The sequence below is a fragment of the Hippocampus comes genome, unplaced genomic scaffold, assembly GCF_001891065.2.
Source record: "Hippocampus comes isolate QL1 unplaced genomic scaffold, H_comes_QL1_v1.1 scaffold12, whole genome shotgun sequence".
Taxonomy (NCBI): Eukaryota; Metazoa; Chordata; class Actinopteri; order Syngnathiformes; family Syngnathidae; genus Hippocampus; species Hippocampus comes.
This window is the reverse complement of record NW_017805478.1, coordinates 439478-460172: the sequence shown is the minus strand read 5'-3', so window position 1 is coordinate 460172 and position 20695 is coordinate 439478. Positions and strand designations below refer to the sequence as shown.

At 45.8% G+C, this 20695-nt stretch overlaps 1 protein-coding gene across 1 annotated transcript in view; it reads left to right on the top strand.

Annotated features, from left to right (window-relative positions):
• The window catches only part of csmd2 (CUB and Sushi multiple domains 2), a 117952-nt gene that overhangs the window by 68892 nt on the left and 28365 nt on the right, over positions 1-20695 (top strand). Inside the window, exons 24-40 of the mRNA XM_019875580.1 lie at positions 69-225; positions 1105-1296; positions 1861-1987; positions 7175-7377; positions 7506-7697; positions 8162-8300; positions 8426-8613; positions 10273-10467; positions 11117-11233; positions 12585-12698; positions 14574-14669; positions 15263-15468; positions 15915-16037; positions 18307-18403; positions 18733-18837; positions 18970-19088; positions 19391-19460. Coding sequence (XP_019731139.1) covers positions 69-225; positions 1105-1296; positions 1861-1987; positions 7175-7377; positions 7506-7697; positions 8162-8300; positions 8426-8613; positions 10273-10467; positions 11117-11233; positions 12585-12698; positions 14574-14669; positions 15263-15468; positions 15915-16037; positions 18307-18403; positions 18733-18837; positions 18970-19088; positions 19391-19460 — 2440 coding nt within the window. The remainder of the gene's footprint in view (positions 1-68; positions 226-1104; positions 1297-1860; positions 1988-7174; positions 7378-7505; positions 7698-8161; positions 8301-8425; positions 8614-10272; positions 10468-11116; positions 11234-12584; positions 12699-14573; positions 14670-15262; positions 15469-15914; positions 16038-18306; positions 18404-18732; positions 18838-18969; positions 19089-19390; positions 19461-20695) is intronic.

Sequence of the window (20695 nt, the reverse complement as noted above, 5' to 3'; positions counted from 1 at the left end):
CCACTGATCATCTTAATAAAGATCCACCCCACCCCACCCCACCCCTCCCCTGTGGCGTCACTTTTCAGGTGTTTGATGGCAGCAGTAATTCGGCTCGTCTGCTCGGAGTGTTCACAGGCAACGAAATGCTGGACACAACCCTGAACTCCACCTCGAGCTCCATGTGGCTGGAGTTTATCACCAACGCAGACAATACCAGTAAAGGCTTTGAGCTCCACTTCAACAGTGAGTCACAATTTCACCGGTAACGCAAATGTAATACAGTAAGTGAGGTTTTTCCTTCAAGTTTAACTCATTCAATGCCAGCCGTGGTTTGTTTTTTTTTCTCAAATTGGGAGAGCCGCCGCCAGCCATTTTTCACCATTTCGACTCATTTTTTGAGGGCCTACAGAGAATTGAGTTCTGTAGCTATGTAAGCGCGGAACTGAGCAAAAGAAAGCATTTACCTTTCTACCTTTGACCACTTTTGAGTAAACAGCAGTTGAACATTGGTAAGTTGCTTGAAAATATTCGTTTCCGAGAACAAATTCTGAAATTGCGAAAGGATGCATTTCAAGCAGAACTTTCACTCTGGTGAATTTTATGTATTGATTTATAATAACAGTTTATTGCAAGATAAACACTGCACTTATGCATGAAGCTTTCATGAAGTTTCATGAATGCTGAATTTTGTGTATCTTTGTGTGCCGGCGTATTCGTCAAGGATGACGATGGGACTTTGTCATCCTTTTTTGCAAGGATGACGATGGGACTTTGTCATCCTTTTTTGATTTGAAAGAGTTAACTCTACCACACTGCTTCCGCACATCACCTGGCGACGGAGTCGGATCCCAGTCCCACAACCCACACGCGCTCGCACTGATGAAAGCCACTCCTGCCATCTGGTGGCGATTTATCATCCCGAAATAATTACCACAACCTCAATACTGACTGAGGAGTTGTAGGAAGCCCTTTATTAATATTTTTCAATCCCCCCTTTCTACTGCTTTAAATTGGTATCAATAACCTAATGTCGATGTAAGTAAGAAGTGTCATTTCGTTCGAAAGACTCTGTGGCACATTTCCTACCTGCATTAAATGTCTGACTTTTTCGCTCCCGCCAAGGCTTCGAGCTGGTGAAATGTGAAGATCCCGGCTTCCCCCAATACGGCTACAAGCGAGAAGACAAGGGTCATTTTGCAGGGAGCACCGTGTCATATAGCTGTGACCCCGGCTACACCCTGAAAGGCCCTGAGGTGCTCACTTGCCTGAGGGGGGAGAGGAGGGCCTGGGACAGCCCTCTGCCACTTTGTGCTGGTGAGTCAGGTCATTAATTCGGAAATCTTTGGCTTTATTTGCCAATATGCGCAGCTGGTGATCCTCAGGCAAAGGTCTCGCCATCATTCCATGGTCAGGGTTATAAAATGCTTTCTGGCTCGGGAATGAACTGCCAAAGCAGAGCGAGCGCACGCCGTCTATTTTCATTCATTTAGCTTCATGGACAGTTCACATTTTACATTCGTTGATCGTGACTTAGGTCTATTTTTTTGGAGGCAGGAAATGATATGTCAGCTCTGTTTGAATACATAATAATGAATTGCGTTTGTCAATTCATCATAAAAGTATATTTCTCTCTCCGCTGGTCCTTTACCTTTATTACTGGCTTCGATATGATATTATTTTGGCTTCAGTGTTCAGCGGCTGCTGCGTTTTTGCGCAATTGTCCTGTTCTGACGCCATAATTGCATCATTCTGCAGTCTCCAATTGTGTGTGAAGGATCTATTATGCTCTCAGACAAACAGCACTTACATCTTTCTTGTCAGATGAGATGGCATGTGAAATATGGACAAACTGCTTGCGATATTTCCTTCTCTTTCTAGCGGAATGCGGGGGCACCATCAAGGATGAGCCCACAGGTCGCATCCTGTCTCCAGGGTACCCAGCCCCGTATGAACACAACCTGCACTGTGTCTGGACTATCGAGGCCGCGCCAGGAAGCACAATTAGGTTGGAAATATGCTCTTTGTTTTCCCTCGGTGGACGCGCTACGAGTTTGATGACCGTCTTGGCTTTTGTTCTTTGTCCTTCCATTTGTGCTGCGGTACACGTCACTCATCCAGGCTGTCATTAATCGTCTGCGTGCTGATATCGGCCTGCGGCCTGTCAATTACAGTCAACGAAAGTCGTGGTTAAGGAAATTGATCCAATAGCAAACATTCGTCTCTATAGCCCTCATGTGGCCAATTTTCGACCAAATATTATCCATCATTTTCTCCAGACATGTATTAATGTGCGGCTGCTGTGCATTGTTTTGAACACAGCTAATTGGTTTTGTTTGCCTGTCCTGGGAATGCTTTAGCTCCCTCTTCAAAGTCCCTCTTTCAGGTTGTTGTTTGAAGAAGCACCCGATTTGGGCTCGCCAAGCTTCGACCGAAGTACACAATGAAAAATATGGGATTCATCTGAACGTGCATTCTTCCCCAGGCGAAATGTCATCTCAACCTTATTCTCCATTTGGAAGAACAGCCTGTAGGCGTGTCCAGACCACTGTCGGTTTTCTTCGCACGCGCAGCATTGAAATGCGAGCCGCACTCGAGACGCAAGCGATATCGTATCATAATACAAAGTAGTATCGAGAGTGAGATGACTGCACACAAGTGCACTTGTAAGTGACAGTGATTAGGCGCTGTGCACATTTACGGGGCTTAACGACTTACCCTATTTTCATTTGAACTCACTGTATGACTCACGCATTTCCGGATGGCGCTTTAGCTTGCATACAAATGCCTTTTGTGCAAGGTGTGCGCCACGACGCCTTCTCGGGACTACGGCAGACCGACAAGAACAACAGCCCAGCCTGTTTTCTTTCCTTCTACAATGCACGTTTCTATCCAGCGTTGGCTTAGCATTGCATCTGCATCATCAACTTATTTTGCGCATCAGCCATCCTTGCATCCCTCTTCCTTCTTCATAAAAGTGAATGTGTCGCCTCGAATTCCCCGGCATTGTCATCCGTAGGCCTTCTTCACGTACCGAAGGTGCCTTTGATCCAGCCCGCAGGATTCGTTCTTAAGAAGAATATGCAATGCATTTTGTCAAGGGGTTCCTCGTGGGGCAAATGGCATGGCTGAAGGTGGCACAAATATTTTCCGGGTTAGGAGAGAAAAACCGAGAACTCCTGAAGAACGACGGCAACCTTTTACAAAAGCTTCCCGACTTGACATAGAGGAGAGTACTGGTGGCACGCACACCGCCAAGATTGAGTGCGACGAAATAAACAGTAATTGGAGCAACTGACCTTGGGTGATCTATTTTCCCGATGACTGTCATGAAGGAAGAGAGTGGCATTTAGTGGCATGCCCTATGATTAGAGAAATGCTCTCCGGTGGTTGGAAGCATCGCCTCACAGCGTGGAGCTTCTGAGGTCTTGAACATCGTTTTCACATGCTCACGTGTCAGTTTTGTTCTCTCAGTGCTCAATTTGTTCAGCGCTTTAAAAGCAAGCGCGGTTCTCCAAAGTGCTCTACAAAGCAATAAGCAATACAGACGAACATCCGAGATAAAAAGTTTCACATCAAGTACAAAGTCAAGTGTGTCAATAATACATAAAAAGCACAACCGTCAGTCCTAAAAGAAGAAATAATATTGATAGCAAGGGGGTGGGGGGCTAACAGCTCCGGTCATGTCATTTCACCTAAGCTAAGCCGCCTTCCCAATGTGTACCCGTATGTAGCCGCGCATGTGTTAACATCTCTTCATTTTCCATCCGCATGCACACACGCGTGTATATTGTCCTGCATTTAATCATCTGCACACACACCTCGCCGGGCTCCCCACAGAATTTGCGATTGCAGCTTGACTGTTTTGTATTCAGAGCGCTCTCCAATTCTCTCTCTGTCTCTTTCATCTGAATACAAAACAGTTCAAGCCGAATCCAAAACCACCAATAAATTGCATCCTCGCCTATCTTGTCTCCTTCGTGTGACACTTGATTGACCTGTTCTATCGCATTAAGAAGTGGACAAGAGTAGAAGAATAAAACCCCGCCCTATAAAGCTTTATGACCCAACTTTCTATTCTGCTGTGATTTGCACACGGGACGACAAAACCTTTTTTTCTTTGAGAACTATGTTGCGTTTCTCCACAACACAACCGATGATGCGTGTCCGAAGCAAACGCTTCCATAAAATTGGAGTCGAATGAATCCCACCCAGGCTTGTAAAAATATGACGCCAAAGAACCCAGCACACTTTTGCTCGCCTTCCATGTTTGTTTTAAGAGCATCTACATCACACATCCAGAACGATAGGTTATGTTTGATTGGAATCCAGCACATCTCATTATTTCAGATCCTTCGCCCGCCATGAGCCAACACACACGCACCCTCATGTGTGTCATTGAACAGATAAATCTCAAAATAGAACATGATGCCGTTCGATGTTTGCCTGGCCTGAAGGTTGTCTTGGAACAAAAGCGCAATACCCATGCAACAATCTGCACATCAAAACACCTTTCATTGATGTCGGTAGGCTCACGTACAGGGGGATGCAAAAGTGGGCGTGGTATCAAATGTCATGATCATTGCGCAGGGCACGAGTAAAGAGTGACACAATTCAGTGAACAGTTACGATCCAAAAGAAAAAAAACAAACAAAAACTGATGAACAGCAAGAAGCCCGACTGGTTCGCCGGACACTGCCCTGATTATAAGGAAGTGGCAGGGGAAAAAAAAAAAAAACAAGTCCTCAACTATGCTCTTGTAAGTGAGGGGCACACTAGTTATCCTTTTTATTACATGATCAAAAAAAAAAACAATAATTTTATTCAGTCACAATTACATGACTAGTTTTGACACACAAGCAGACCTTGTGGCGGAGGCCTTTTTTTGTTATCAATATCTTGGCATGCTTTTCTTCTGAATCTACGCATCACGCGGACAGGTCAATCGTCAGCGTGTCTTTGACACCCCAAAAGAAGAAATCTTTTGAGTGAGGTCTGGTGAGTATTCAACCCGTCCGTCCTCGTCGTGCTATCGGTCTTGGGTAACAAATTTTCAGGGAGAAGAAAGAAATGAAAATCACCCAACTGTATACTTCCTTTTAATAAGTAAACCCCATATGCGTATCCACATTTCATTCACTAAAACCTCAAATTTCACTGTTACAGAATCAGTTCCCCTCTCTTTTTTTTTTTACGGAGTCTGTGGGAACGCACCGTCCTTGATGAGCTCATAAATATATTTGGTAAGCTTATCGTGTCCTGCTTGAGGCTTGAGGCGTCGGTGAGCGCAATCACGTTTATAGCTTTGCAGGGTAAGCAAAGAAGTTCCATTTTATTTGATGATTCTCTATCTGGTCTGAGCAAGTCTCCGAAGATGATTTTCGATATCACAGCCAATCTTAATTTTGTTTTTTTTTTTTCTTTGAGAGAGCCATTCCTCTGCTCCTAATTGTCTACTTGTCCTTTTGAGATAAGCATTGGTCGTATTTTGGAGATTTAATGTGGCTGTGTTTTCTGTGCATTCCATTTAAATGATTCCCATCCGTTTTGTTTTTTTTGTGCGTGTGAATGTGAATGTACAATTTCCGGCTCGTTCGTGTTTTTTTTTTGTTTTTTTTGTACACGCACATTGTTCACAATTCTGGCAACTTGACAAATCAGCTCGGTGGTGGTGTATTGGCCTTCACAGAACATTGCCGAGTAGCCTGTGGCCGCCGCCCGCGCCTCACACGTTGTGGAAATCCGATTCTGACACCAATTATGCTAACGCGGCTGGAAGTTGTTTCTCGACGTCAACATGGCAGCGGGTTGTTGTTTTTCCTCCGCATCATTTGAGGCCCAAACACTCGGCGTTGCTTGCGTGTGCGTGCGTGTGTGCGCTTGTGGTTGATTTTATAAGGCCGCTTTTTGCTGTATTTAACCGTTTGCCGGACTAGTCGTCCAACTTTCAAGCTGAAGTCAGCATACCCGCATACACTGTACTACAAGTGTTCTTTTAGTGTATCCTTAAGGAAAATGACTCCATACTTTGTCATCAATACGAATCCAATGTCCGTGTTATGTCGTAACATGGAACGCCGATCATATTCTCGTCCTGTGCTTGTACAGACATACTGTATGTGGTTACAAAAGCCTGAACATGAACGCGGCTGGCCTGCCGGTTCGACGATAGTCCTTCATATTTGAGATTTGTGACACGTTTGCGACATCCACTTAAGATTTTGCATGACCCCGGTGGAGCGGTTGAGAAAACGTCGTGTCACTTTGACTGGCGCTTCTTTTACATCTTCCAGCCAAGCTCCCCCCATCATTTGCCTGCGCCTTCTCATCTCATCCCAGCACACCTGTTTTTTGTTTTTTTGAGTTTATTGATTTATTTTTAAAGGAATGAGTCAGCGCGGGGGTGCAGTGATTGTTATCAAGACTGACATGCTCTCTATATTGTGTGTACAAAAAATAAAAACAAAACTTGACCTTAAGTAGGCGTGAACAGTAAATATTGACAGCCAGTTGGTGTAAAATATCTCCTTGTACACGTTCAAGACCGGAAGCAATCGAAAAGGCCGTTCGGAATCCGCCGCACTCAAGACTGGCCTACTTTTTGCACGCTCAAACATGCGCATTCACATCTCGCCGGCTTGGAACATCCAGCTGGATGATAGCTGTCGCTGGTGAAAGTAAAGAGTACATATTTTGACAGCGACATCTTTCTGATGTAGAGGCTGAAAATTAAGTGCTGGGGCCGATGGTAGCTGCTTGACTGACACTGCAAAACAGCCATTGAACGGGCCGCATCTGCTGCCTGTGATTATATTTAAAAATGCCGTTTGTCCCTCTGCTTGATTCCTGCCCTTCTTCTTTGAGCAGCCTTCGCTCTGCTGTTATTTTAAAACGCATTACCTCCGTTGGTGCGCCGATTCATCGTCACGCATTGCCGTTTCATACGATCCGTTTATTTCCTCACGCTCGACTGTACTCGAGGGCTTGCGTCTTTGCGCCGGTTTGTTTTCGTGACATAATGATGACAAATACACAGAAGGTAGTTTTGTCTAGTCCTACTTCACAGCGGTAACAAGAGTCTCGTTTGGGTTTTGATTAGTTTTGTGGTGTGTGAGGGCGGTTTGGTTAGCGGGGGTCTCAAACTGCGCTGCATTATACTGAGAAGTGTTTTCAATGTGTCTTTTCCCCTTACCAGTTTGCATTTCCTGGTTTTCCACACCGAGGAGATCCATGACGTGCTTCGCATCTGGGATGGGCCCCAGGATGGGGGGGTGCCGCTGAGGGAGTTGAGCGGCTCGGCGTTGCCGCCGGACGCTCACAGCACCTTCAACACCATCAGTCTGCAATTCACCACGGACTTCTTCACGAGCAAGCAAGGCTTTGCCGTGCAGTTCTCCGGTGAGGCTGAGGGTCATGACGCTCGCAGATACGATGAAAGAGACGGATTTTGATAACTTTTCCTCAAAAGAATCAATCAGAACTTGCATCTCAGCGAGGTTTCTTTTTTCCTTCCGCTGCTTCTTCAGTCTCCACGGCCACCTCATGCAATGACCCGGGCATGCCGACTAATGGGACCCGCAGCGGTGACAGCAGGGAGCCTGGGGACCGTGTGGTATTCCAGTGTGACCCCGGCTACATCCTGCAGGGTGCCAACAAAATCACCTGCACGGAAATCAGTGGTCGCTACTTCTGGCAGCCGGACCCTCCGACTTGCACAGGTACAAAAACCTTTCAAGCACAGCGTGCGAAGAGACCTGTGGCTCATATCAGCATATGGCGTGCGATGAGCAAGTTCGGGACTTAATAACGTTCCATCCGATTGAACAAGTAGTTTTTTTTTTTTTTTTTTTTTTTTTACCAGCAACTGCTAGATAACCTCTGTGGCTCGTCTGACTTCTTAAAAGGTTAGACGAAACAGTTCCCCGATAGACTAACTGAATCTTGAATGGCAAATTCGATTACATGGTGTCCCAGACAGTCGCTGCAACAGACATATCTGATTAGAATGCCGCTCCACAAACAACACAGCCTGCCTTGGCTTGACTTTGGCTATGCACTTCTTAGCATTGGTGCTCTGCGAGGAAAATAAATCAAAAAAAATAAATAAATAAGAATCTACTTTTGCTGCAGTTTAGGCAGATTCCCAATTGACCTAATTGTTTGAATTCTTGCCTCCGCAAAGCTCCATGTGGAGGAAATCTGAGCGGTCCAAGCGGGCTCATCCTTTCTCCGGATTATCCGGAACCGTACCCTCATGGGAGAGAGTGCGACTGGACTGTTACTGTCACGGAGGACTATGTCATCGCCCTCAGCTTCAACCAGTAAGATCAAGTGACTCTCTTCCTCTCTCATCCGTTGCAATCCTCCCACAAGTATATTTGGGTTTTTTTTTTTTGCTGCAGAAAACCACATCATCACCAAATATTCTGTTCTCTCATTCAACCAGATTCAGCTTGGAGCCCAGTTATGACTTCTTACATATCTATGATGGGCCAGACTCCCTGAGCCCTTTGCTGGGAAGCTTTTATGGAACGGATGTTCCCGATCGGATCGAGAGCAGCTCCAACACACTCTTCCTGGCCTTCCGCAGCGATGCCTCCCTCAGCAGCAATGGATTTGTGCTTCAGTACACAGGTTTGCACTTTGTGCACATTGTTTCTTCTCGCTTCCTTTTTGCACTCGTCTGGGGTGAGTGAGATTCCTTGGAAGGGAGTATTGATCAATGCCTACCTTGGAGGCCGACCGAATCGATGACTTAAGACAAAAAGGTGGCTGCGGTCGTGCTCGAGCTCTTTTGGTGTTTGCTTTGCCTCCAACAGAGCACGCCAGTTTTGTCGCTTTCAGAGCTCGGCTACTTTTGCATGTAGACAAATGTGCTTACCGAACTCTCCAGACGTTGACGTACTGCAAATGTACTGTTGAGCAAACAGCATGGCGAAAAAAGCTCATCAAGCTACGGGTCGGATTCAGATTCGGGGTCGGGGTATTTGTTGAGCAGAGGCAAGTTAACAAGAAAGCCCAGTGAGTGTTTGGTCAGAATGCCTGAGGTGCGATTAGTCTCTTTAGCGAGCACTCTTTTTGTTTCCAGGTCTCAGACAGTGTCTGATGAGGCTCGCTGGGGAAAGATGTCGGCACAAATACAAACGTTCCATGGCCGGATAACATTTGAATAACGCATCGCGATGTCGACGGGCGTACAACAAAGCAAACATCCTTAACTCTTGGCGTCTTTCTCATCCAATGCTTTCATTCACCCTTGGGCTTGTTTTCACTTGACCTCACATCACATCTCTTTGGTCTTTTTTGTTTGTTTGTTTATTTGTTTGTTTGTTTGTTTTTATGGGAGGAGGTCTCACATCCATTTTCTTCTGTGTAAAAGAAAAATGCTTGTTCTCCAGTAGCTCTTTTGCAACTGCAACTGTTGCCACAATAAAGCCGTTGCTTGCTGTTGGTCTTTACAGGTTTAATCATAAAATGTGTCCGAAGAAGGGTGTTCGACCTGTTGATCGCATTTGCTTTGGGGACATCCTGTAAAATTAGATCCATTAGTCCATTTTATGAGAATGACTTCAATGCATGGTGAAAGTGATTTGGACACTGATTTACTGAATCAAATCAACTTCGTAGTACACAACGAGCTGAACTGCAGGCGGTGGAACGAGAGGAAATTGTAACAGAAGCCCTGCTAAGGTGCAGAGAACCCATGCCAGGGTCCTCGGGCATGGTTTTGCTTAGATGCACATGGGGGGGGGTATTAGTCAGATATGGAATAAGACTGAGATCAGGGGATGGGAATCATACAGAATTCACCGGTGGCCTTTCACGCGGGTCTTTGTCACCTGAGAACTATGTGACAGATTGAGCAATGAGTCTGCCTTCCACCATTATAAGTGGATGCTAGTGTGTGTTTGCGTCTAGTTTTTGCAGCCGCGTTTGAGCGCATGCGTATGTGCATTGTCCTCTCCACTCGAATGCGCGACCGAGTTCCGAGAGGAGCAGTTGCACACGCTCAGTGGACCTCGGTTCCTGATAGGTGCCACTCTCAATCAGCTGCCTGTCTATCTCCCAAGAGATACACATAGCTTCCGCAGCAATAGATGAGACGGCGCTCTCGAGGGCCAGAGAGAAAAGACAGCCGCTGCGATAGGGTTGCAAAAAATAGAAAAGCGCCGAAGTGAACGCGTCAGAGCCTACAAAAGAACAGTGGGATTCGTCCTTTCTATTTCCTCGATGTCAACATGTGTTGAACATGGCTGATGGTTATTATTTTTTTTTTTCCCTCTTTCCACACAGAGAACCCGAGGGAGTCGTGCTTCGAGCCGGGTCTGGTGCGCAACGGGTCGCGGGCGGGAACCGAACTGAAGCTGGGCTCCGTCGTCAGCTACCACTGCGACAGTGGCTACACGCTGGAGGGAGAACAAACCCTCACTTGCATCATGGGAGCAGATGGCAAGCCAAGCTGGAACAAAGCCAAACCCATCTGCACTGGTAAACACTGACATCTGGAGATAGTCCCTTGCACACACACATTCCATACCAATGCTTCTAGATTGATCTCATATAAACAAACATTCTTCATTTTAAATCATCTCGGCCACGTTTTCTCTCTTTTGTGTGACACTCTGCAGCCATTTTAACATGACAAACACTTTGATCAATCACAAGATGCCTTTAGCAGTCGCATGAACAAGGGTCCGCCATGTTTTAAGAGCTTACGCGTTGTTGTGTGAGCTCACCCAAAACCACAGTCACTTTTCTTTTCACTTTCACACCTAATGATCGAACCGGAGTTCGCCAACACTTTTTTTCCGCTTGTCCCCACTAAACAAACAAACAAAACAAAACGTCTTTTTTCCGCTTGTCCCCACTAAACAAACAAACAAACAAACAAAACATTGTTGACGGCAGTTGATGGCATTTTATGTCAGAGTTAAGAAGGCGGTTCGTGCGGTTTACGCTTATTAGTGGAATGGTACACCGAAGCGGAACATAAAGTTGCAAACCGAAATCGATTTAATTACGCAACTTAACTCAACTGTATTTATAGAGCACTTTCAAATTACACGCCTGTATTTTGTATTCTGTATGTATTCTAAAATTCCTCTGGCTGTCTTTTTTTTTTTTTTTTTTTTTTTAGCACTCTGTGGCGGGCAGTACTCTGGTTTGGAAGGCGTGGTCCTGTCTCCTGGTTACCCTGGCAACTACAGCAGCGCCAGGATCTGTCTTTACTCTGTGGTTGTTCCCCAAGATTATGGTAAGATCGTTTCCATCATATATTGCTGGTATAAGCCGAGACAAGTCCACCTTTGTTAGTTTTCTCCCGTGAAGCTGATGGTCAGGTTTCTTTTCACAACTCTGTCATTGACGGTTTTCTGACAACGTTTCCCTGTAATTTGGAGTCGGTATCTGATGTTCGTGAAAGTGACGATGTCCTTTTCAGCAATCTACCATCGGCAATTTTCTTTCGGGGGGGGTTCCTATTGTCACCTTCCTACCATTTAATTGCCCTCTGATTTTCCACTTGACGTCACTATTTCTCCGTTCCAAAGAGACTGAGAACCCTGCGGTGATCGTGACACCACCTGTAAAAATAAAACCACCTGAAAGCCGCCCGACCGCATGTTACTGTCACCGGAGCGATTTAAATCGGTGTTTTACACATCCAGCGGGGGAAACACCCAACCCCCTAATTGGTATCTGGAAGATCAAGCTTTTTTGAGCCTTTTGACATTTCCATCGTAAGAAAAAAAAAAAAAAAAGCGTCCTGATGCGAAAATGCGATCAAAAAGCCGCAAGCCACTGAAAACGAAAAAAAACGATTCATACTCATTCCATTTCAGAGGGGAAAAGACATGTTGGTTGCGTGGTTCTCGCAGGCAACGATCATGTCCTATCATCGTTGAGCCACTCGCTTTGTTGTGCCCGTGTGTGGTAAATGCTGAAGTTGCAATACCCACTAGAAGACGGGCGATGATTCAAATAAATTGGCTGACGCGCCTCCCGTTCGAGTCCCCACGAGGGACTGTGACGGAATTGGCAGTAAGCAACAGACCACGCTTGCGTCTTCCTAGAAAATGATTCCAAGGGCCAAGAATAAATATTACTGCCATTCATTGAGGCCTTTCTTTCTGCAATGTGGGCAAAGACGATGCATGCATGGCGCCATCCATTGATGATCAGTTAATGGGCGCCGCGGACGCCCGATTATTACTTTGCAGTTTCACGTCTGATGAAACGCGCTGACCTCTGGCGCGCCCTCACTCCCCTCCGCTTTCCGCTTATCCTCTTTGTTCCTCGACTTGTAAAGGCGACGCAGATTAGCTGCGAAAGGTTAAATATGCTCCGGCAGTAGCGTTTGAGAGGATTGGTTTCAAGGATCAAGGTGACAGCGCTGAGCTCGACTGGTTGTCATTGCGAGAAAACCTTTCATCCGTTGACAAACCGTCAAGTCAAGACCGTCGTATTAATATTCCCTTTTGTCACATCAGCCGCGACTCGTGCTTTGAAATGGTTGGTATTTTCTCGCGCCCGTGGTCCACGTGTGGATTGAAACCATATTTCACAACGCGATTTCTAATTCCTCCACCTTTTATATCTTTTTCTAGTGGTCTTCAGCCAATTTGCATTCTTCCAGACAGCTCTGAATGATGTCGTGGAGGTTTTTGATGGGCCGACACAGACCTCCCGTGTTCTTAGCTCTTTGTCTGGAGCGCACACAGGTAATACGCGCACATATTACTTGCATATGCATGCAAAGGCATATGGAGAACCTCTACCGACATACATGCTAGCTGGGTTGGGAGAGTGACAAGCTACATCGATGCGTGTAGGGGGTGATGGAATGTCACACACGACTTGTACAGCTTTACCTTCGTATCCAGGAGCAGTGGCTTGAAATTGTCAGAATCATTGCATCAACTTGCATCGTCGCGGGAGTAACAAATCATGAGAGATGCTCAAGATTGCATGCAATGAGAATATTAGTGGGACACAAGCACGCGTATGTGCAAGCTTTCACGAGGACAATTTTGGATCTCTCATACAATAGATGGACAGATTTGATCATTTCGACAAAAGATGGTAAACAACTCGCTTGAATGAGATAAACGTACATACGAAAAGTTTCAAAAAGTAGGAAGGGAGCTAAATCAGATCATCGCGTCAGTATCTCGGTCAGTCTGCGACTTGACAAAAAGCAAATTATGATTCCTTTGCTTTGCGTCCAGGGCAGGCTGGGGATTAAAAAAAAAAAAAAAAAATCTAGTTTATCGCACAATAAACAAGACGCTATATTAACAGGGGACTCCTGTCGGCCAACTCGCAGAACTTACCAAGTAGGCAGAGCAAAGCAGAGCTCACGCATTCTGGCAAAGGAAGACAAACTTAAGGTCTGCAAAGGTGCGTTATCTGTTCTCACGTTCCCAAATCGACTCCATCCCCTTGCAGGTTTACTGCTTAACAGCTGGAGCGTTACTCAAAGTCATAATTGCTGAACCTAAATCAACTCCTTTTGGGGTCTGGCTCCACCCCAAACAGTCCTGATGGCTTTCCCTCAAATGAGTGCCGAGAAGCTGTAAACGTGTGGCCTGCTTTGCAGCTGGAAGCTGACCGGTGACTCGATGCTGGCCCGCGTTTGATCTGTTCAGGTGAACGCATCCCCTGTGCGGCGAATTAGGAATCGGTCACCATGACAGCATTCTGCTGGGGCTTCCTGCAATTAACTGCCCAGCGTGCCCCGGGGGGGCCTCCGCTGCGGCGCCCGAGCGGTCGTGGCCGTGACACTTGCGGAGGAGACGTGCGGTCGCAGTTCTCCGATGGCGCAACATGTTACAGGAACAGATACATTCAACATATGTGCAGAGTAAAATGACCGTAGAGGCTGGGGAGATATACAGACATACACACATAGTGTGATGTTTCCTCTGGGTGGTTGGGGGGGTGGGGGGTTAAGGATGTCTGCCTCCCCGCTACAGTGTGACAGCATGCAGACACGGTGTAATGAGATCCTCCGCCGAGGGGCAGTCAGCAGCTCGAGCACCAAAGACTGAGAGGCAGAGATGCTCAAGCATGATATCATGCTCTGTGCCTCCCATCTCCGTAGGAACATCACAAGGGTTTAATTAAGATGTTGTGCGCCGTTTGAGATCATCATCAAAAAGGAAAAAAAAAACCCAGTCAAAATCCTTTTCGTGTCTTTGTTTTCGCTTTAAAGTCAAAAGGGATATTCAAATATCTGTATATGTAATTATAGTCTTGTGTTTCTCAGTTCTCGGCGGTTCAATTAGCCCTGCGTGCAAACTGTCAGAGCGCGGCTTCATTTTGGACAGGTGGCTTGCTCGTGAGCCATGGCTCAGCTGACATTCAAACCCCTTCCCAACGTGGAGAACGTCCTTTCGATGTCTGCATTGGCCCAAAAGCCGAGCGCGGTATCGGTGATGAGCCCCAAGCGTGAATAGTCGTCTGTATTTCACACTCACCCGACTGAAACCAGGAGAGATGAGAGTGTGCAGCGCCCACGCATAGACGGCATGCCCTGAAGGCACTTGGTTTGTAACACTGCAAATTATTTCGGTTTTTTTCACTCTCTATCTCAGGCGAGTCATTGCCATTGGCGACGACCAACCAAATCGTGATACGCTTCACCTCGAAAGGCCAATCCAGCTCGAGGGGATTCCATCTGGTCTACCAGGGTGAGTGTCGATGACGCCGGTGGCGCCACACACATATTAGCTCTTCAACATCTAAGGACTATCCATCCGTTATCCGAGCCACTTCTCTTCACGGGGGCGTCCTGGAGCCTATCCCAGCTGTTTTCGGGCGGTAGGCGGGGTACGCACCCAACGGGTTGCCAGCCAATTGCGCGGCACAAGTAGACAACCATACATACTCACAATCACGGCTAGGGACAATTTAGAGTCTTCCATGAGATTACCCTGCATGTTTTTGGAATGTGGGAGGAAACCAGCGTACCCGGAGAAAACCCACACGGGCACAGGGAGAACATGCAAATGACACACCGGAAGGCCGGAGCTGGAATCGAACCCTGCACGTCTGCACTGTGAGGCGGATGTGCTAACCAGACGACCACCATGCCGCCATTTAAGATTAAATTTGCTTTGATTGAAATATGTATACATGTAAATTACACAAGAAAAAAACATGGGCATGCTCGTCAACATTCTGAATCTTTATGACGAGTGTATTCAGTGGCGAAAAGTGTCATATCTATTTTTTTTCGGGATCCACATTGAATTGTTTATGTGCCTCCTTTTGCTCTACAAAGCTGTGCCACGGACCAGCGCAACCCAGTGCAGCTCTGTCCCCGAGCCCCGCAACGGCCGACGAATGGGCAACAATTTCGCCGTTGGCGCCGTCATTCGCTTTGAGTGCAGCCCAGGTTATGTGCTCGAGGGATCGGCCGCCATCGAATGTTTGACAGTGCCCAACGCGCTGGCGCAGTGGAACAGCTCCATCCCCAGCTGCATAGGTAGGACACGGTTCTTGTAGAAAAACAAGCACACGCACTCTGGCTTCCTTCCTTCCATCCTTTCTCTCTCCTTCAAACAAGTTGCCTCGCGTGTGAGCCTTGTGCTAACCTGACAGAGATTTGTGCTGGAAGCCATTGCCCGTAGAGACAGTCTGCAGCCATGCAGCACGCAGGTGGCAGGCGGTTCATAAGTAAACCCAGAAAAGCATTGGCAAGTCTATATATATATATATATGTATATGTATATGTATATGCACAGCTATTTCTGAAAGTGTGAGATGGTTAATATGCTGCTCTCTTGCTTCTCTCTTCCGTAGTTACACACACACACACACACACACACACACGGGCAGCTGTACCAGATGTGTTTACCAGATGTTTGTTTGAAGACTTTTCCTTTTCTCTACGGTATGAGACTTGATGATCCTGCAATTAAATGAAATGTTGTCCATGTGGAGCTAATCTCACCCATCGTACCGGGACCATTTTATCACCTGGGTTTCCGGAGCCTTACCTCAACAGCCTCAACTGTGTCTGGAAGATTACGGTTCCAGAGGGGTCAGGAATCCAGGTTAGAATTGGATTTAAACTGGGAGCAGAGGGTCATGAACGGTTTCCTGCAAAAAAACACATTTCCATGACCTTCAGGAAAAGAGGACCTGGATAAGAAAACAATCAATCATTCAAAGCACCGTATGGTTAAATTTGCAAATGTTATATTTTCCAACATGTACGTTAACCTTTTCATTCACGTTGTGTACTGAGCATCGTCCTGGCCCATATGGTAGTGTCTAATTAGCTGACCAGGCACTAATTGACAGCTAATGAGCAGTTCTGCACGCAAAGCAGGAGGAATGTTGAAAAACAAATTTCTGAATCAAATTGGATGACATTGTACCCGTGATGAGTGTGCATTCCCGTTTCTCCCGAGTTAGTCGTCTTTGCAAGAGTTTGTCACTGAGTCCTTTGGGTTTTGGCCAGATGGAAAGTTTCTTGGCGTACGGTTTAGCTGCTCTGGCTAATGACCTCAGTGCTGTCCCTTAGCTATTAGCCCCCCGCCTTCCCAGCTGAATGTCTGCGGGTCAGAAATATGACACAACACCCTTAATGTCAATGTACCACACACATCGGTTGTGTGTGCGCGTTGCCTTTTTCAAAAGCTTCCCATCCACAGGCGACATTTCCCATCATTGACATAGTACTTTGAAAAGGGGATGCGCCACTTTAGGGTGTTTGCTCTTCTGTCTTCATTCTCGGTCATGTAATCCCCTCATCTGTTGTCTTCCTGGGTCATTGTCCCAGTTGTCATTGTCTTCGTGGCGTTTTTCATGCCTTACGGAGAAACACAAAAAGGCTTGTTTTCATAGCACAACCTCGCGATATGGCTGATGGCAGAACCCCTCTCGGTCATGTAATCCCCTCATCTGTTGTCTTCCTCGGTCATTGTCCCAGTTGTCATTGTCTTCGTACGGAGAAACACAAAAAGGCTCGTTTTCATAACGCAACCTCGCAATATGGCTGATGGCAGAAATCTGCTTGGAGTCAAAACATTTATATTGCATCTGTCTGTTTGCCAATGCGCTTCAAGTTAAGTTTGTCAAACAAAGGACAAAAGAGAATTCATCGGGGTGGATGATCCAGATTTGTTTTTTTTTTGTTTTGTTTTTTTTTTTTCATTGTTTTACATTTTTGAAATTTATGAGCTGCTGCACCGGAAGCAACGACACGTTCCCAAGTAGCTTCAGTCTCCACTGCTGCGTTGCCGTTTACATTTGTGGACAAAGTGCACCAATTGCAGATTGGGGTGTCACCAGCAGGAAAAGTCACAGAAGTTAACTGCCCTTTTTTCACAGCCATTTTAAGTGGTCTCCTAATAAAAGATCAATGTGTGAGCTCCGTCCTCATCTCTTGAAGATGTGTCACAGCTACAACCCCGCCCCCCACCCCCATTAATTGGCCCGTAAACAATCTATAACCATCAGTTGAAGAACACCCATTTTATAAGGATGACAAAATGAGAGGCTGTGGTCCAGTGAGAGAAAAATGAGGTGACATTGACCTTCTTTGCTAAATGTGAAAATCGAACCGTACCACCTAAACGCACTGCGCCAATGTCAAGAGCAGGCTTGTTTAATGATGTCTATTATATCGTCCTAACGCTTGTCATAACTAGCATTCAGACTGATTAGTTGCTTCATAATCGATTTAGTGTTAATGCGTTACATGTATTCAATTGCTGAAAATATCACAGATACGCGAATCTATGAACATATTTTAAAAGTACAATCAGAAGTCATGCGTTCGATACGAATGCATTTTATCTAAAAAAAAAAAAAATGGGGCTAGTTACACAAAGGCTCCAAGCGGAAGCTTGTGATACCCAATAACCGAAACATCCGCTAAATGGAAATTTTTGTGAACCCTGAGTCCCGGGCGAGCCATCCAGACTTTCCTTGACTTTATACTCACCCTTGCTCTCAGACTTCGCTATTTTCATCAGTCGCTGGTACTCGCAGGCTTTCTGCCACATGGCTAGTGTGATCGTCATTCAAGAAACTGGCTCTGGCTAGCGTATGTCGAGCCCTAGAGTTTGTCAAACTGGTGCCCACTGCCGCAATGTCAGTGGGCAAGCCAAAAACGAGAGGACGGCACGCTTACAAAAAGCGCAAGTCCTAAACTGTCAAATGCCGATGGACTCGTCTCTGTCCGAATGATGCCTGAAACGAAAGAGAGGAAGAGCTGATGGTATCGGGACTTTCGGGACAGTTTAGCTCCTCCATTGCAAATATTCTCTCGTGACGAACTGTTCTGATCCTTCCGTATGCTCCTGCTTCCCTCAGATCCAGGTCATCAGCTTTGTCACAGAACAGAACTGGGACTCGCTGGAGGTGTTTGACGGAGGCGACAACACTGACACCTTGCTTGGGAGTTTCTCAGGTATTCCTTGCGTTGACTTGTACGCCTCCGTTTTTGTCGGTCACTCTGGTGATTTCTCAAGAAAAAGATCAATTGTGTGCAGATCAATCTCAATCCGATTATGATCCTCGTGCCTTTTTGTCTGTGGCGTTAACTGATTTGCCGTACCTTTATTAATCTCTCTATTATAGCAAGACGTAATTGACTCTCTTTCCCCCAAGGGGGGGAAAAAATGCAAATGTTAGGAAACCAACATTTGAGTTATTTGTAAGTAACAGCAGCAGTTAGTCACGGGCAGCCTAAGCCAGAGATAGGATCACTAAATACCGGCCATTTATTTTCTCCCCAAGGCACCACCGTCCCGGCTCTCCTCAACAGCACTTCCAACCAACTCTACCTCCACTTTTTCTCCGATATCAGCGTGTCTGCTGCCGGATTCAGGCTGGAATACAAAAGTACGTTAACTATGAAATCTGTTACCGCCGTTTTTATAACTCACTTGCTGTTTAGTTTGGACAAAGGGTCACACATTGGAACGACAGTTTTGAATTGAATGCTGAATTATTGTTCATCTTTTATCCCTTCAGCTGTGTCACTGACCAGCTGTCCAGAGCCAGTCATTCCAATGAATGCCGTTAAGATCGGGGAGCGCCTTCAGATGAATAATGTGGTGTCTTTTCAGTGCGAACCTGGATACACGCTCCAGGTAAAATCGCAAGACCCACTGATTGGTGTGCTCGGTTGTGTGTGTGAAATCCCAGCTGCCGTAACCTTTTGGAGAAGGCCAATGCGCGCCTCCTTCCAATCCTTATTTTAATACTCCTCCTGCATTGATCGATGTCACTTCTGCTAGATTTCAGAATTTAGTCTCCGCACGAAGTCATTTGGAGACCACAGGCAGCTTGCTCCAAATAATTAGAGCACCAGATGTGAACGAGTGCCAATTCATTCACGGGCTGTTTGTTGCATTTTCCCTCTTGTCTCCTCCGCACATGCTCTACCTTGAAGGGGAATTCACATATCACTTGTATGCCTGGAACTGTCCGAAGATGGAACTACCCTCCGCCTCTATGCATCGGTAAGAATAAGCCTTTCTTATTTGCTTCCACGTTCTTCTGCCATCCTTCTGGCCTTGTGCAATGGTCTGACAACATTTCCTCAGGGATCATTCTCTCCCTTGGCTCCCCAGATGATTATTTAAAGTGCTACAAGGCCAAGACTTCACTTTTCAGGCTTGTGATCTTGGCACTGTGGGCATCTACAGCTTTACATTGTCACTTTCAATTTCAAGGGGAGCAAGTCTGGTCGTATGCTAATCCTTCGGGGTGGTGCAAATCAATAGCTTGATACTCTTTTTACCCCAAAAAGACAGACTGAATTTGGGCATTTGAGGTTATGTAAGCAAGTGTTGGTCACTTTTTAATTGGCCAAGGCAACCACTTTACTTAAGAAAATAAATAAATACATAAAAGAAACCCACCGCGTATTGAAAAGCAGGGCAGTGACACTAATATTTATTTATTTATTGATGTATTTATGCAACAGAGATTCTGAGCGAGACCCTCATTGTACCTTCGATGTCACGGTCATGGATATCAATGATGAATAAATAAACATTCCTGGACGAATTCAATGAAATGGGATGATTTCCAGCGGCACGTGTGCCACGACAGAACCCTGGTTGGGACTCACTCATTAATCCAATAAATTATGTGATGATTTGACAACTGAGCCATTGTTTATTCCTCAGGGGGAAAAAAAATGGTATATCATCCATATTTTTTTTTCCTCTGGGGTGACTCCCTCCTTTGTCTTAAGTAGGCTGTTCTCTTTTATTTTCCCCTTCCTGCTCCCCCCCCCCCCCCCCACACACACACACACGCGCACACACACTTCCAGGACTACTCACTCTTTTCTGCTTTAGTCAGCTGATGCTTTTAACATCAGTTTAACGTGCTTTCATCTTTTTTGTGTCTTATTTCAGGGCTTGTCTCTTTTCATCTTTCTTGATAACATCATCATTTTTATTTTCAACTATTTTGAGTCCTCGTCCTGGATTTCAGTCAGGGAAATTGTATCCACCGGTGGTTTAAGATGAAAGGAACACTGACAAAATAGCAAGATATGCATGATGTGCCACTATGACGTCCCGAAGGAAAAAAAAAAAGAAGAAATGCAACGCATGCAACATACAGTGCTTCACAAATTTTGTAGACCACCCAGTGGGAATTTTATATGATTGTTAATTGACCGTATTGCTACTAACTGCAAACATTTGTTTCTGTAACAGGCAATAAACCAGTATGTAAAAAT